General features: G+C 43.5%; 1 protein-coding gene across 5 annotated transcripts in view; it reads left to right on the forward strand.

The window, feature by feature from the left end:
• The window catches only part of FAF1 (Fas associated factor 1), a 460703-nt gene extending 447312 nt beyond the window's left edge, over positions 1-13391 (forward strand). For all 5 annotated transcript variants that reach the window (XM_025420121.3, XM_025420122.3, XM_049094402.1 and 2 more), the window contains one exon: positions 13138-13391. In XM_025420121.3, coding sequence (XP_025275906.1) covers positions 13138-13221 — 84 coding nt within the window. In that variant the 3' untranslated portion in view covers positions 13222-13391. The remainder of the gene's footprint in view (positions 1-13137) is intronic.
• Positions 13392-17912: the final 4521 nt, after the last annotated feature.

Consider the following 17912-nt stretch of genomic DNA (forward strand, 5'->3'; position numbering starts at 1 on the left):
TTGGAAATAACAAACTGGTCTAACTGGTTAAAGCATAAGGTCTGTGAGGGGATAGAATTTAAAGAAAGAATGTTGGGGCCAATACCACCACCCTTTTAAAACATACAGGCCCAGATACCACTTATTTGATGTAGTTTTTCAAAAGAAAATAAACATCTGTTTTGCCACTTAACTTTACAAATGTTGCTAATAAATTTTTGCTCTGTATTTTTCAATGTTGCATGATGTCCATTTCTGGTTTGATCATTTATTCAACAAGCATTTATTGAGAGCATAGAATGTACCAGGTTCTTTGCTAGAAACTACAAAAACAGGAAAACACACAGTTCCTGTCTTTAACTTGCTCAGCCTTATCCTGGAGACATTCGTGTAAAGCACAGTGGAAGACAAGCTGCGTAAATGCTCCTAGCAGGTATCTAAGTGGTGCATCAGATTCAACATCCTTACTTAACAGAAGGAGACTCAGAGGAGGAAAAGTGACTTGCCCAAGATCCCACAGGTAGTTAGGAGCCGTGTGCTAGAGTGAGGAGCCAGGTTTGCAGTCTCTCAAAGGGTGCTTGTTCCTTTCTCCCCTCCTCTGCTCTGAGCCCTGAGCCTTGAGCTCCTGTGGACACTCGAGGACCGAACTGACAGGAAATTAGCATGAAGAAAGCCTGGCTAGGTGAGGTGCATAGCCCCAGCCACCTTCAGGGACCACTTCCTTAGCGTGTTCTGTCCTAAATGCTTGTGCTTCGCATCAGGGTACTTTTCCTCAAGCCCAGGAGAGAGTTTGGGAGCTACTGGTATAAGTTTGGTATTGTACAGGTGCCTGCTGGACCAACCTTCAAAGAAAACACCTGTTCTGTTCATGATTCTTGCCTTCCAGTTTCATAAGCTTTTGGGCAGATGAAATGTAATATCAAAATAGCTCAGAGAGAGCCTTGGTAACATTTAAGATATTGAACGTGCTGCATCTGGTAACTAGAAAATTTAATGATCTCCTGCTGTTTTGGTAATTGGATAAGTAAATACATCAGAATAAATCACACCGGCAAGTCTTTTGTATGTCGTTAGGGACTCAACTCTTTTAACTCCTGTTCAAAGCTCCAGCTCTTGAGCGGCATTTGCGTGCAGAATTGCGCACACACCAACTCATGTGGCCCTGCTTGAGTACTAAAATGCATTCAAAATGCTTACTTTCCCCCAGCTACTCTGCCTGAAGAGCATGCCGAGCATGCCACTCTAGATCCCTCAAGCCAGGGAGAAAAGTTTAAACTAAACCCTTCATGATCCGTCTCCAAACTGTCTTTCCAGCCATGTCTTCCATTATGGATGTGCTAGAAGCCTTGCCAGAAACACCATCCATTTGCACATTGGGAAAATGAGGCCAAAGCAAAAGGGGGACTCTGCTGTTGTGGTAGGGAGTCATGTCAGAATTTTAAGTAGGAGAGAGGCAGGACCAGACATTGTGTTCATCTCTCTCAGGTGATAGTGTGAAAGACCCAGAGGGAAAGAGGGAAAAGCTATTAGGTATTGGATGATGTTGTCACCAGCTTGCAGTTGAGAAATTTGGGTCTTCTGGAGGTTAAATGACTGCCCAAGAGCGTACATGCAGAACTAGAATTCAGATCCCACCAAGGCATTTTCTTACTGCCTCCCTAATTGGCACTTAAAGGCCTAGTGGTGAAACTGTTGGGCAGTCATTAGGGTTTTTCAGGTTTTTATGAGGTAACAGTTCTGAACCTAGCCGGTTAACAGGTTTCTCCCCAAACATAGTGGTAGCATTCGTTATGGACCAGTCTTTTATCAGAGGCATCCTAGGAACTGTTTATACCTGGCTACCTTCCATGATATCAGCCTCTGAAAGTGAGGCATGTCCCCAGACCAGTGCTTCCAGCCTTTTACAAATAATGTTGAAAATGTCTGTGTGCCTCATTGCAGTAACCACACTAAGCTGCTCAGGGTTAGAAGCAACCCAGCCCTGAGGACTCTCGTTGCCCTAGGGGATGAGGATGCTAGCATCCTGGCACACCTACAACCTGGCACACCAGTGGGGCTAATCTGCACTAGATTTCTCTTACCATACTATGGAATCCTCATTCATTAATTTGCCTACCCCCCATTTATTCAGCGTTCAGGGACAGTGAGCTTGTGAACCATTCTGTAAAGTGGGACTTCCTTTTATTTACTTGAAATCATGTCTTCTAGAGCCCAAGAGGGACTAATCTTGGGAACTGTCATCCCAGAATAAGGAAACATGCTTTTCCTCATTCTTGTTATGCTCTCTATTCTTTTACTCTCTTTCTGCTTTTTACATTCACTCTGCATGCACACTTGGATCTTCTGTGATCCAAGAAGAGGCTTCCTTCCCACCCCCACACCACCCATCTCGATAGAAGCCTCTGTTCTCTCTGGGCCTTCCCCCCTGCCCCCAACATTGTTGTTTAAGAGTATAGTGACCAAAGCCACTATCAAGGATACCAGGGCAAGGAGAAGGTCACATCTTTTGTTTGGTATTCAGGGCCTCCCTGACAATATACCGAGGTTGAAGCCATTTTGACATTAGTAACACTTTATAGAGTTGGTGTCCTCATTAAACAGCCTGCCTAAAGGCTGAATGAAAGGGGATGAAAAATCTAGATTTGGCCCTACATCATTCCCTAAAGGGAATGAAAAATCTAGATTTGGCCCTACATCTGCCATGAATGCTAAGTAATCTAGGGTAAGTTCTTTTCCCTCACTGGACTTTGCTCTCCCCATCTGTTACAGAGATAACTTCTAAAAATCCCCTCCAGTTCTAATAATCACTGGGTTTCAGATCATTGAGGAGCTAGAAATTTGCCCAAATACCTGTAATACACTGTTATGGGGAGCTATGTGCTTCAGTTACATGAAGGGGATGGTCCTTCCAAGCAAGAGACTTATAATAAATACTGTAGTATCTGACTGTCCAGCTAATACTCCCCGGGGAGGTGGTTAAGAACACAGACTCCGGAGCCAGACCTAGTTTAGATCCTTGTTCTGTGCCTTCCTGCCCCTGCAGTCTTAGGCAAGGTATACAGTCTCTCTGAGCTTCGATGTCTCATTTTTTTAAAGATTTTATTTATGTATTCATGAGAGACAGAGAGCAAGGCAGAGTCACAGGCAGAGGGAGAAGCGGGCTCCCCGCGGGGAACTGGGATCACGCCCCGAGCCGAAGGCAGACACTTAACCACTGAGCCACTCAGGCGTCCCCGGTGTCTCATTTTCAAAGTGGAGTTATTGCACCTCCCTCACAGGGCTGTGTAGTGCTTATGAACCACTTAGAGTTAGCACCTCGTAAGCTTGCAAAAAACAGTTGGTTAACTGTCACCATTATTATAACGTGATAAACCAAAGAACACATAGGGCAGCCTACCAGATACAATTTTTATCCCTTTGCCATGTTAGTCTTCTCTCCCTTTGTTCTTCCTTTAACTTTTCTTTCATTCTCCCTTCTTCCCATCTAAAAAAGAAACTCAAGGAAAGAAAATGTCTAGTTAGGACCCTATTCTTCGCACTACAGCAGCCTACCCAGCCTCACTCTGTAGCACACAAATTATTCTACCACAGTTTAATAATGAAAAGAGGAGCATCTGTCACTGTTTTCTAGAAACTCTTGCCCCAGTGCTATTTCTTTCCTGTGATCCAAGGAGACATATTGGTCCACAAACTACACAGGAAACTGGGATGGAAATCAGCTATCTAGTCCCATAGAGAGACCCTTCCAGATTGAAAGTTTCTTTGGAGGTTGCATTACTACCTACAGCAAATGTAGAGGAGAAGTTGCTAGGAACTAAAACTGGCATTGCTGTGCTTGAGGAGGAGGAGGAGGAGGAGGAGGAGGAGGAGGAGGAGGAGGAGGAGGAGGAGTAACCCCTTATGTTTGCAAAAGACTTTATAGTTACCAAAGCCTCTTCATACCCTGATCAGCATATGACCAGCAGATCAGTTCTTAAGTTCTCCCTCTGACACTTTGTGGGTGTAACTGGCCTCTTTAGGGATTCTCAACTCAACAAAAGAAAATGGACAATTAACCATTAGGACCAAGTTGACAGGAATAAAGTTCCTGTGGGAAACAATAAAGCTCATACCACAACAGGAACATGAGCTATGGTACAGCTGCAGAGTGCATGCTTTTTTAATGTTCAAGGGAACATGAACTGTTTTCTGTTTAGAAGTAGGATCAGAGGTTAAGAGGCAATGAAGAGGGTTGCATCAGATATAGGCTAGAAGTTCACAAACCTGGGTGCAAATTCTAGCCTTATCTTTTCCACCTGTGTAATGCTGGACAAATCCCTTAACTGCTTTTGACCTCAGAGAATTCATGTATAACATAGGAATAATAGGAGTACTTCTCTCATGGGATTGTTAAGACAATTTAATTAGATAATATGTAGAACTAGTATAGCATGTGGCACTTATAAAATGCCAAAAAAAAAAAAATGGTAACTTTTTTGGTAGTGATGACATTAATATTTTTTAAACTTGTGGTAATTAAAATGCATTTGTTTAAATTCAGTAACTAACAGAATGGATTAGTCCTAGCATACCAGTAAGATTAGTTGTGGGGCACCTAGGTGGCTTAAGCATCCACCTCTTGATTTCAGTTCAGGTCATGATCTCTGTGTCATGGGATCAAGCCCCACACAGGTGTCTCCGTTCGGCAGACTCAGCAGGGAGTCAGCTTGAGATTCTCTCTCTCCCTCTCCCTCTGCCTCTCCCCTCCTGCGTGTTCTCTCTCTCTCTCTCTTTCTCTCTCTCTCTCTCCAAAATAAATAAATCTTTAAAAACAAACAAACAAACAAACTGGGGCACCTGGGTGGCTCAGTCAGTTAAGTGTCTGCCTTTGGCTCGGGTCATGATCCCAGGATCCTGGGATCGAGCCCCAACTCCAGGCTCCTTCCTCAGTGAGGAGCCTGCTTCTCCCTCCCCCTCTGCCTGCTGCTCCCCCTGCTTGTGTATTTTCTCTCTCTGTCAAATAAATAAAATCTTAAAAAAAAAAAAAAGATTAGTTGTTCCACCATGCTCAAAGTAAATACTAATTTTGAACAGATGCAAAAGCAGATATGTATATTCAACTTCAGTGTAACTTGGGAACTTACATAAGCAGCCTTTGTGCTGCCTCCTAGGATAGAAAGCTCAGGATTTGAAGTGAGAAGATGTGGGTTCAAATGCAAGCTCTACCAATTCCTAGCTGTGTGACCCTAAGTAATGTCCTTGTTTGAGGTTTGATGTTCTCATCTGTTAAAGTGAGGATAAATTACTCCAATCTCTTAGAATAGCTCTGAGGTTTAGATAATGTATGTGAAAGTGGTCTGAGAGCTGTAACACAATAGTCATTGTTATGTACACATCCTTCAGAAGGAAGTTTGTGAGCACATTCATTCTGTGTTCAGATAACTTGTTTAAAGAAGCATGACTTTATGAATAAGCTTTGTTGTGGCTTTATGGGTGGGAAATGTATTTAGGACTGATTAATGCCCTGACTGGGTGACTCTCATCTTCTCATCACGGCTGAATAGACTTTGAGAAAAAAAAAAAGTTGTGACCCTTACATCAGGTTACATCAAATCATAATTATTAAGCACTTGGTTAGTGCTATGGGGGTATTTGGGGTTTTAAGTGTCATTTAAATTACACCTCTTCACTTTAACTAGTTCAGGACTAATTGAAAGACATAAGACCAGCTGAAAGAGAGACATAGGACTCAGAGGGAATACAAATATCACTTTTGTTACTGGAAAAGTTGATCAGAGATTGCGGTTTGGGATCTGCAGCCAGGGGGCTTACTGATATTCTTTGCCCCTAAATTAGACAGATTTGCCCATGCAGACTTTGGTATACAACTGGAGAAGCAGGTTTGGCTCCAGAAAAGGGAAAGGGAGGGGCTGAGCTTAATTCTTCACCCAAACTCACCAATCAGATAGGTAGGTCTTCGTCTCACCCTGTGTGACAGGGAGAGCATCCCAGAGTCTCTGTGGAAGCAGGAGTATGAAGTGCTTCATGGTTATAAGCCTCACCTTATTAAATCGTCACAACTCTGGATGGCAAAAATGTCTCAATATTATAAATAAACAATGAACCAGAAAATTAAGTAACTTATGCATGGTCATCAGAGAGTTAGGAGGTTTTAGCTATGGAATTCAACCCAAGTCTCTCTCCCTAGGTCACTGGGGAGCTCACACCATACTAAGACATAAATAAGACATTGAATCATGGTAGCTGCCGTGTTGAGGCTCTGGCATGGCTACTTTAATCCCCATAACAACCTTTTCACCCAGTAGAGAAGGAAGCTGGAGCTCTAAGCATTTTACTGATGTGGCCAAGAGCTGGATCATTGAACCCAGGTGGTTCTATTTACAAATCCCAGTTGCGGCCCAATTGACCCCATTGATACATTAACCCCCACATTTTTAAAAATGGAAAAATTAAAGCTCAGAAAAGAAAAATGACACTATTAGAGCCAGAACCAGAACCTATACATTCTGGCCCTTTGCATCCTGACAGCATCAGATAATATACAGCCTTAGCTATTAGTACAAAGGAATATGGAGGAGGGAGAGCTTGCTGAGGGCTGAAAGGGGAGTAAGTGCTTGCAGAGGCTGTGTGGTCTGTCTGTTGTAGATGATGGGGCCTCCTTGTCTTTCACATCTGTGGGAGGGAAAAGGAGGAAGTAGGGGTATAGATGAGATTCTAGTGTTTACACAGAGCTACAAAAAGATTTTAAGTTTTCCACCAGTGTAGCTAAGGGTTGCTCTGAGGGCTGTGCAAGGCTCCCTCTGCTCACAGTGCTGCCAGCACACAGCACAGTCTAGAAAGTGGTGGTGGTGCCTGCCCAGAGGGGAACAGTCAAATACTACAGAAAATAAGAGAACAGAGCTGTTCTCTCCTTGGAGATGCTGGAATTTTCTGAAATGCAAATTTTACTCTAAAAACAAGAATACATGTGAGAAACCACTGGTGGTCTATTGCTTCCCAATTCTACACCTTTCCCCACTCCAGCCCCTAGAACTAGTGATCTTTTTACTGCCTCCATAGTTTTGCCTTTTCCAGAATGTCATATAGTTGGAATCACAATATGTAATCTTTTCAGATTGGCTTCTTCCATTTAGCATTTAAGATTCTTCCATGTATTTTCATGCTTTAATAGCTCATTTTTTTTAGTGTTGAATAATATTCCATGGTCTGGATGCACCACAGTTCATTTATCTGTTTACCTACTGTAGGACATATTGGATGCTTCCAGGTTTGGGGCAATTATGAATAAAGGTGCTAAAAACCTTTTTTGTGTGTGCAGATTTTTGTGTGGACCTAAGTTTTCAGCTCCTTTGGAGCTTGATTACTGGATTATACAGTAAGAATATGGTTAGTTTTGTAAAATACCACCTGTCTTCCAGAGTACTGTGCCATTTTGTCTTCCCACCACCAGTGAATGATAGTTCTGTTGATCCACATCCTTACCAGCATTTGGTGTTAGTGTTCTAGATGATGGCCATACTAATAGGCATGTAGTGGCACCTCATTGCTACCTTAATTTGGATTTCCCTGATAGCACATGATGTGGTAGGGCATATTATCATATATTTATTTGCCGTCTGCAGCAGATCTCCTTTGATAAGGTATCTTTAAGGTTTCTGACCCTTTTTTTAATTGGATTGTTCCTTTTCTTATTGTTGAGTTTTCAGAATTCTTTGTATATTTTGGATAATCATTCTTCATCAGATATGTCTTTTGCAAATATTTTTCCCCAGTCTATGGCTTGTCTTCTTGTTCTCTTGACAGTGTGTTTTGCAGAAGTTTTTAATTTTAATGAAGTCCAGCTTTATCAATTATTTCTTTTGTGGATTGTGCCTTTGGTGTTGTATCTTAAAAAATCAAAGCCATTCCAAGGTCATCTAGGTTTTGTCCTATGTTATCTTCTAGGAATTTTATAGTTTTGTGTTATACCTTTTAAGTCTATAATCCATTTTGAGTTAATTTTTGGGAAGCGTGTAAGGTCTGCATCTAGCTCCTTTTTTTTTTTTTTTTTTTTTGCATGTCAGTGTTCAGTTGTTCCAGTACCATTTGTTGAACCTAGAATTTTTTCCTAAATGTGAAAATATTGGACTACCAAACTTAACTTTATTCAGTTTCCTTTTTTTTTTTAAGATTTTATTCATTTATTCATGAGAGGCAGAGACAACACAGGCAGAGGGGAAAGCAGACTCCATACAAGGATCCTGATGTGGGACTGGATCACGCCCTGAGCCAAAGGCAGACACTCAACTGCTGAGTCACCCAGGCGCCCCTTCAGTTTCAAAATAAAAGCATTACTTCAGCAAAATTAAGTAAAATAACAAGGACTGATAATAATATCTATGCTATATGACTGTGAGTTAATATTTGTATAAATATGTTGCAAACTATAAAGCACTATGCATGTATTGCTGCTACTATTATTTTTAGTATCACTCAGCTGCTGCTCTCAGGTAGTCCTCCGTCCAATGGTAGTATTATATTTATGTTCAGGTATTTTTTTTAAGTGAGAGGCAGAATGGTATGGCTAGAAAGAATCCCAAAACAGAAGTCAGAGAGTCTGTTTGAAAGTCAGAAAGTCTAGGGTACAGGACTACATCTTTCTCTTTAACTGTGTGACCTGGGCCAAGTCACTTGACTTCTCTGAGCCTTAGGTAGGCAACCTGTGAAATGAAGGGATTGGACTTTGGCATTCAAGGAACTTTCTCCCCCTAGCATCCTGGGACTCTCTTTGGTATGGCCTAGGATGAGACTCTGTCACGCTGAGTCACATTTTTCTTAGCAGCAATGTTAGACTTTTTTTTACAAAGGAAGTAATAGAAATAAGATGTATATGAAAGTTCAGACTGCTGAGAAAATTGATCTCGGAAAGAATAGCTCTATTTGTACCTTTTTTTTTTTTAAAGATTTTATTTATTTATTCATGAGAGACACAGAGAGAGAGAGAGGCAGAGACACAGGCAGAGGGAGAAGCAGGCTCCATGCAGGGAGCCCGATGCGGGACTCGATCGCGGGTCTCCAGAATCACACCCTGGGCCGAAGGCAGGCACTTAACTGCTGAGCCATCCAGGGATCCCTGTACCATTTTTTCTAATGTAAACAAGTTTTACAAAGCCAAATTTCCAAAATATTAATTTAATAAGAAGATATATCATCCAAGTTTCCCAAGTATAATGAATAAAATGTCAAGGTGATTGACCTTCCTTTTCTAAGCAAAGTCAGGCCATACCTCTTATCTGAGAATACGCCTTCTCTCCCACGGAGTCCCAAAGGGTGGGTTTCTCTGTTGATTTAGAGAGTCAATAATTCAGTAAAGTCCCGAGTAAATGGCAGAGTACAAGCTCAGATTGGGTTTTTGTATTCGTATTTTATAAACATTTCAGGATTTTTTTTCCTGACCCTTGATCTTTTGCCATTCTTAAAGTGAAGATCTTATCTCTTGGAAGCTTGGTTAGAAAGACCCTCAGGGGCATCTCATCCACCTTTTCTCTGTGGGTGGATCCTACCCTGAGCCACACCCCTGGCCGCTAGAGTAGCAGTTCAGCATATGGATGGCAAAGCTAGATTCACATTCTGGCTTTGTCCTGAGTAGCTTTGAGACCTTGGGTGAACACACCTTACTTGGTGTGTTCCATGGATCAGTTATCTTATCTGTAAAATGGGAATAATAATTGTACCTCAGGTACATCATGTGAATCACATTATTTTGTAAATATAAAATGCTTGGAATATGCCTGGTACAAAATAAATGCTAAATACAGGTTAGCATTACCGTTATCTTCATCATCGTCTCAAAAATGCCCTTATATGAATGCTTCTAGGGACAACAGAGAATGCACTCACTGTATCCACTCTCCCTCCTCCCCTGTCACAAGGTAGTCTGCTGACAGGTTAGCCAGAAGCACTCTGGTTAGCATGAGCTTTGGAGTCGAAGACTTGAGTGCAAAATCTTACTCTGTCTGCACGTTGGTCTGATAATGCTGTACCATGGCAGTAATAATACCTACTCCACTTGGCTTTTCTGAGGACTAGTTAAGGTGCTATAGAGAAAGTACTTAGCCTGGTTCCGGCCACATGGTAGGTACTCAGTAAATAGTAGTTGCTGCTATGATGATGGTTGGGAACAAGAAGAAAACAAAGAACAGGAGGAAGAAGAAAGTAGCCCAGCAGCACACCCAGCAGCTGCTCCTTTATTAAAAAGTTCTTTCTGGTCAGCTGAATTCTGCTTCCCTGGGATTTTACTGCACCAGTCCCAGCCCTGCCCACAGGCGCTGCACATGAGTCTGATCTACGTGGCAGTCCTTCAGATACCCCTTTCCCTATAGCAGCAACCACCACCACCACTTCTCAGTTCCCTCTTGCATGGGACCCAGAGCACTGCAGGATGGTTCCACAGCATGGCCACCTATCCCCCTAGGATCCCCACAGTCTTTTTTTCCATGCCAGGCAAAAAAAAGAATGGAAGCAGAGATTGTCCTTGTTCACTTTGAAATTCCTGTCTGAAATGACCATCAAAGAAGAAAAAGATTACTTCTGATCTGGGGTACCAGAAGGAACAGCCCCCAAACAGTCATGGTTGCTGTGAAGTGGTTCAGCGCACTGAAGCTATGCAAGGGAATCTCTAGTAACTGAGGCATTACCCTAGCAGGGCAGCAGGGCAGCCTGCAGGCCTGAGCTCCAAGAGGCTTCTGGGAAAGAGCTCCAGCTGTGAAGTTAGACCAGGACCCCTCTCCAAGACAACATTGCAGCCAGTAGTGGCTACCGTTGAATGAACATGTACTGGCTTGGGTATTGTGCCAGAAGCTTTACCAGCTCTCCATTTACCATCACACTGACCTAGGAAGAAGAAACTGATTAGTCTCATCTTAGAGATGGGAAAGTGTAGGCTCTCTGGTTACAGAACCTCTTCAAGGTCTAGAGGTAGTATAGTGAGAACAGGGATTTGAATGTAAGTTTGCTTCAGTCATTTTAACCATTATACTGTACAGACAGACCCTATTAACCACATGGCTTCAACCAGTGGCAACAACTTTGAGCCTCAATTTTGCCACCTCTACCTACCTTGCATGATTGTTACGGGAATCAAATAACGTGAAATCCTTGGCATGTCATAGGCATTCAAGAAACTTTAGTTTCCTCCTTTTCAAGTCCCAACTGTCTAGCCCAAAGTGACAGAAAAAATCACTTAACTTTCCTTGGACACACTTTTCTCATGTACAAAGTGGGTATGTTTTCTGAATCTCTAACCTTGTGTGTGGACAGCTTAGGCAAGGTGTAATTTGGGCCTGAGGCTCCAGCCTCCCAGCTTCATAGTGCTTCATAGTGTATTTTTCTGCCGGTATGCACTGCTCTGGCACTATTATGATGATGGTTTCTCCCAACAAACATCATATTTACAAACCACAAATAACAAAGTAGAAGATGCCGGAAGAGCTCTGGCATGTTAATTAAGAACAATAGCAGAAGCAGCTGGACAGAAAATACCAATGAGTCTGAAGCAGAGACTCTGTTGACAAGAGACAGCACAATATTGTACATTAATTGGGGAAGTGGGTAAACATTTGCCAGCAGCTTCCCCCCCAGTGCATTGGAAGACAGACAGCAGGCTGGGCCCTCCCCACCGCCTTGCCTGCCCATCTGCCCAGAGCCCAAAAGATATCAGTAGAGCTGCTTTGCTCTGGGTTCCTTACAAGCAGAGAGGGATTCTGGAGGTTGATGTGTCTCCTTAATGACCCTCCTGGGCATACCAGGTTTCCATCTGGATACAGTCAAGATAGTGTTCCTCCTCCAGCTCTCCAGCCTGCTTGTGACTCTAGTCCTCCCAGGGCCCCCATCTCCCTTGACTAGAAGACAGCAGAGCCATCTCATTAAGTGTGGCTTGAGTTGAGCAGAGGACAAGATTGCAAACCTCAGATGCTATATTCTCTGTGGACCACAGGCCCAGAGCCCCTGTATCTCACAAGGCAGGCTACTCAGCCTCTCATCACACAACATGCAGACTTGTCCACTTATCTGTGTGTCTGTCCATCCTTAGTTACTCACATACACAGTAGACATCATTGAACACCTGCTCTGTGCCAGACACTGTGCTAATTGTATATTTTTTTCTCATTTAATCCTCACATCAGTCCTACATGGTTGATATTAATTCCAAAGCCACAAAGCTAATAGCCAACACAGCTGTAATTTAAACCGGGGTTTTTCTGGTTGTAAAGCCCACTGTCCCTTCCACTAAACTAGTATTTCTCAACTTCTTAAAATTCATACTCCCTTCTGATAAATAGGAAAACTGTTTCTTTCTCTCACTCTCCGATTCCTAAATTGTCTATCCTTGCCCCTGGCCTAAGAGATCATAAACCTACATTAGGATTCCTGTATGACTAACGTATCCCATCTGAGCCAAGATTTTGTCTAGCTTTACTCTCTATAGCTCATATTATTAAATAATGAGGGGTTTTTATTTCTAAGCTATACAATCTTATTATGGTATTGACTCCTTTTTTAAAACTAAAATATCCTCCCACCCTGCCAACGAGGAGATTACGATATGCCTTCCTAGGGAGATTCTCCTCAGGAGAGGATATTCATCTTTGGACATGGTACAGTAGGCATTGTCCAGTTTACCACAGGAAAGTGTAGCCAGAAGATCAGCCCCCAAGACTTAGTTCTTTTCCTACCGAGCAGAAAAGTCTCTCCATGCTCTCAGGAGCTAACCAAGCAGAGGTCCCCAAGAATGCCAATCGGTTGTTCGGCCAGTGAGTACCCTTTCCTAAGGAGCTCCTGTTCTGTCAGCCAAGCTGTGCTATGCAGGAGGCATGGACTTTCCACCCGCCCAGGAAGAGGCCCGGTGTCCTCAAGCTCTGCCTGCCTATGGTCAAATACTAGTTCTTCCACTAAACTATGAGACCTGACCTCCCTGAGCCCCGGGTTCCTCGGTTAGAAGATGGAAATAGCACCACCTGTGTCACAGGTTTACCGGAACATCAGACAGATAATAGATTTGGAAGTGCTCATGCCACTGCGTAGCAGGCTGAGAGTCAGTGTGCACAGGTAGGACCTGAACACCATGTGGAGAAAAGAGGGCTGGTTCCAGTCTTTTAAATATGTTTTCTTTCCTTTCAGGTAACCCAGCTGGACCCAAATAAATCTTTATTGGAGGTAAAGTTGTTCCCTCAAGAAACCCTTTTCCTTGAAGCAAAAGAGTAAACATGGCCCAGCAGTGGAACCAGCCATTCCTTGACAAGCCAGAGGCCTGCATCAAGAGAAGGGCTCCTCAGCCAACCCACCTACACGCTCGTCTCACTCAACTCAATGTCACACTTCTGCCTCTTGCAAGATTGCTGGAAAAAAGTAATAATAAACATAGCTACTTAAAATTTCCCATCCACGAGTATATGTTCCCAGCCCTCATAGAGAATTACAACTGTGCCACCCTCCTGTACCCCTCACCTCACCCTTGTTCAATGACTAATGCACTGTTCACGTGTGAGTGATCACGAAGTAGAATTTTTACCTCTGCAGTGCCCATCGTTCCCCCACACTGTCTAGGACAGTTCTCTCTGCCCTGTGACACCAGGATGCTATGTATTTGATATGTCTCATTGAGCCAGGGCTCATACACCTCTGCCTTTTTATTTTCATGACTGGATTTCTACTTTGTCACCTAATTTTAAAAGGCATGGGGGAAAAAGTCAAATGGGACTTCTCAGCATGGAGATTAAACATTGTTGTAGGAAAAAAAGCATATCATTTTTGTTGGTACTTTCTGACTTCTTTACCTAAGACATAAGCTCACAAGCTTTGAGGACCGCATTTGACATATATGCAAGATACTGGTTTACTGCTGCTGCCTTGAGTCTCCTGGGTCCATCTAGGAGGTATTTGCTGTCCCAGTGCAGCGTGGAAAACTGTCGAAGCACATTTTGTGAATGTTAAGATAGTGTGAAGAGGACCAGTACCAGGACTTTGGTATCTGGCCCGGCTGCAAGAAGCTGCTGTTAGGTTTGAATTTGGGCACTTAAAATCTCATGGATACCAGCTCCCAGGTTGCTGGTCCAACTGTATATACTGCACACAATCCTCTCCTGCTCCATCATGTGTTTGGACCTTGTGACTTGGTATTTTAAGCACCTTGTCATCCATTACCAAAATCTGATCAGTCACCCATGGACTCTGAGTCCCGGTCTAAAACCTTGCCCCACTATTTTATTCTTTTAACGCTTTAGTACTAGATACTAGATTCCCATTTCGAATGAAAGAGATTTCATCCTATGGCTGAAAATTCTGACTTCATATATTTAAGAGAGCAAACCTGGGGGCTCAGCTCAGAAGACATATGTTGCTTGAACCTACATAAAATAATTTGGGGATTTTTGTTTTTCTGTGGATTTGGGGTTTGAAGTTTAGTTCCTGAAAGCACTGTTTATGCCTTCACAGCCAATGACTTTTTAGTCTTGGAATGTCTCTCCATATCTGGTTTTATGTCACCTGTGGTCTCTGTCCCAGGTGTGGTTTTTGGATTTTGACATTTTGTATTTGTTCAGTGTACACTCTTAAGTTCTGGGTTTCTTCCCCTGGCCCAATTCAAGGGTTTTTCAGTAGACTCTAACTGAAGCCTAAGATATGGCTGGTCAGTTTCCCTTTCTCTGGAAGTGGCTATTGGATTTTGGCCAGGAAAATTACTCCTGTGTCTCTTCTTTGATGCTCCAACCAGGGACATCCCCGAACACGCTCTCCTACGAGATGTGTTCCTAAAAGATTGTGCTACATCTGCTTCAGTGCAGGCCTTCTCTGGCTCCAGAGGTCTCCCAGGGAGGCTGAAAGGATAAGACACCCACTGTGGGGGGAGTTCAACCTGAGTACTCCCTCCCCAGCTCCACTCCTACCTTCCTAACCGATGGCCCCAAAGACCGTCATTTCCAATGCTGTGGATGCACGAGGGCACCGGCTCTTCTTTTTTCAGGTAGACCTTGTTCTGTAGCTGCTGAGCAAATGCTCTAGCTCTGAACCCAGGCCATACTCAGGAACAGCAGCAAGAGTGGGTGGCAGTTGGAGAGACAGGACTCTGAATTTTCTTTCCTGGTTAACCTGTTTCATCGATCTGGGTTTGACTTCATCCTAGTGTTCTGACTTATCATCCTCACTTCTGTGTTCCAGTAATACAGACTTTACTCTGCACCCGATTTCGTAAAAGTTATTAAATGCTTCTTGAATGTGTATGAAATTTATACACCCTTTTTCAACCAGGTCTTGAGAGATTCTCCTAGGTCAGTCTCATGTAACACCAGCCCATCGGCCCCCATTGCTGGGAAAGGCCTCTGCTAATTATCACTGTACAGTGACGTCATTCTGGTCTCCCAAGCTCCAGAACAGGAGGCCAAAGCAGTTTGGGACTTTTTCTTACAAACACAAAGTTAAAGCGACTTGCATAAAGTTAGGTTCTAAGAAAAACATTAAGTAACTTGCTATCACAAGAGAAGACGTTATTAAGTAACTTCTGCGACCATAGAAATAGCAACGTCCTTCGTCCTTCGTCCTTCGACAGTTTTTCCTCCTGCCCTCACACTTCCCCGGGCTTTCCATCCCAGCCACCAGGCGCAGGGAGCCATTCAGAACCAAGCCCCGTGTTCTTGGGCCCAGCTGTTTGCCGTGATGCTCCAGGGCTCCTTGTCATCCTCACCCCCGCTCCGGCTCATTCCTTTGTGTTTCTTAGATTATTAGTTGTGTTTGGAGCATGAGCTTGAAGGTTTAAGGCACTTTCTGATTTACAGTGTTGCCATTTTTTGGCACCACTAGTTTTTTGGGACACACAGGTGTTGATCTCTGAATTGTAAGCATCCAAAGTCTGAATTGGATGAGAATATCTTATGGAATCTTTCTTTTTTAATGTAGGAGAATGGGATTTAGGCTTTTATAAGTTTTATTTGGTGACATTAGACACATAAAATAGGTTTGCAGCTGCATTAAAATTGCTACTCCCAAAGCTACACATACTGACCTGAGTACGCTGGTCCAAGGGATAGGTTTTAAAGATGTTGCAGAGCTCTGACAGATTTCCCCAAAGGCACAGACGTCGTTCATTTGGATGGGGAAGAGGAACTGACTTAGTTGTCTCCATGAGCAGCATCACTGATTAACACTCCTCCTCCATCCCTCCCAGCCCCTCATCCACCCAGTCGCAGATCCCACAGGTGGATGGGACATGGACCCTAAATTCAGGAGTAATCACATAAACATCACACGTCAGAGTCTGGTGACCCTGTCACCTGCATTACTTCATTTGGTCTTTTTTTTTTTTTTTCATTTGGTCTTTTTAAAAATTCTTGGAGGGAGATATCTCTCTCTCTCTCTCTCTCTCTCTCTCTCTCTCTCTCTCTCACACACACACACACACACACACACATTAGAGACTTCCGTGTCTTCCAGTTTGAACCTTGGTTCTGCCACTTAATAGCTGTGCGACCTCAAGGTAAGTGACCTCTCTGAACCTCAGTGTCCTGATAACATTCAGATAGCATTTTGCAGTTTCTACACCTTCCACACTTATCCTCACAGCCCACTGCAGTGAGGAAGGCAGGGCAGAGATGATCATTCCATTTTTGTACATGGAGCTCAAAGGCAGTGCTTGCCTGAAGTCACACAGATTGTCAATAGAAGAGTCCAGACTCGAGCCCTAGGTGCTGATTTCCAGGTTCACAGCTCTTCCATAAAGAATCTCTAAATTTCATGTCCGAGAATGGACCTTGGCATCCTCCACAACTGTGTATGAAAAATTAAATGTAATTTTCTGGAAGGAAAAATCTGTATTCATCAGATTCTCAGTGGGCAGTATCGATGCCAGAAAATTCAGAACCACCATGTACCTCATGCAAACACCACCAGACCATTTGGGAAGTTGAATCTGCCCGTTCTTCTTTTCATCAAGCCACATTTTTATCTAAAGGAAAGCTGCAAACCCCAGAGGGGGGGAGATACAACTGTTGGGCTTTCTTGCCTTGAACCTCCGTCTGCATTTAGTGCTTCTCCCTCATCTCGATCTGCTTTGGAAGATGACCCCTAGCAACCCCCTGGCCTTACAGCTCCTCCCAGCTATATTTTGAAAGTGTGGCCTGAAAGGAAAAGCAATAAAAGAGACTTCCTCTCCAGTCTTCATTCTATTAACTCCTAGTTTGCACACTATTAGTTGTGGTTCTCAGTTTTGAGAGGTGATATAATGTGTGGCTAAGAGCATAACCTCTGGAGCCATGTTCCCTGGGTCCTGCGCTTACCAGCAGTGTGCCCTCAGGAAGCCACTTCGCCTTCTTGTGCCTCCACTTTTGGGCTAGAAAATGGAGATAATTATAGTACTTGGTTGATAAGGTTGTGAAGATTAAATAAACTAACATTTAGACATCAGTTAACGTATAAAGCAGTTAGCTATTCTCTGGTCTACAAACTCACCTGGGATTATAAAAGGAAAAGAAAGTGTGGGTGATGACAGTGACAAGTGGCCACTTATGGAGAAGGACACAGGAAATGTGAAAATGCCAGCAGTCCAGGAGTCCTACCCTGGGGCCCTGCAGGGATGGTTCGAGAACCTTGCACCAAGTGTCACTGTTACAGCGTCCAGAGGCTACATCCGGGCCATCATGGGAAGGAGAGGGGAGGAGGCTAACTTGCTGAGCACTCAGGGTGTACCCAGGACTGTGCTCAGAGCATCACATACCTTACCACATGTAACCCCACAACAACCCTGTCCAATCGGTGATCTTGACCCCATTTGGAAGCAACAGGCTCAAAGAGGTGAAGTGTGACTTGCCCAAGCACCACAGCTAATAAGGAACAGAACAGAGTTTGGGGCCCAGGCCTTTGACTCTAAAGCTCCCGCTGTTTATGTCAATGCAATGCCACCTTCCATG

The sequence above is a fragment of the Canis lupus genome, chromosome 15 (genome assembly GCF_003254725.2).
Source record: "Canis lupus dingo isolate Sandy chromosome 15, ASM325472v2, whole genome shotgun sequence".
NCBI lineage: Eukaryota > Metazoa > Chordata > Mammalia > Carnivora > Canidae > Canis > Canis lupus.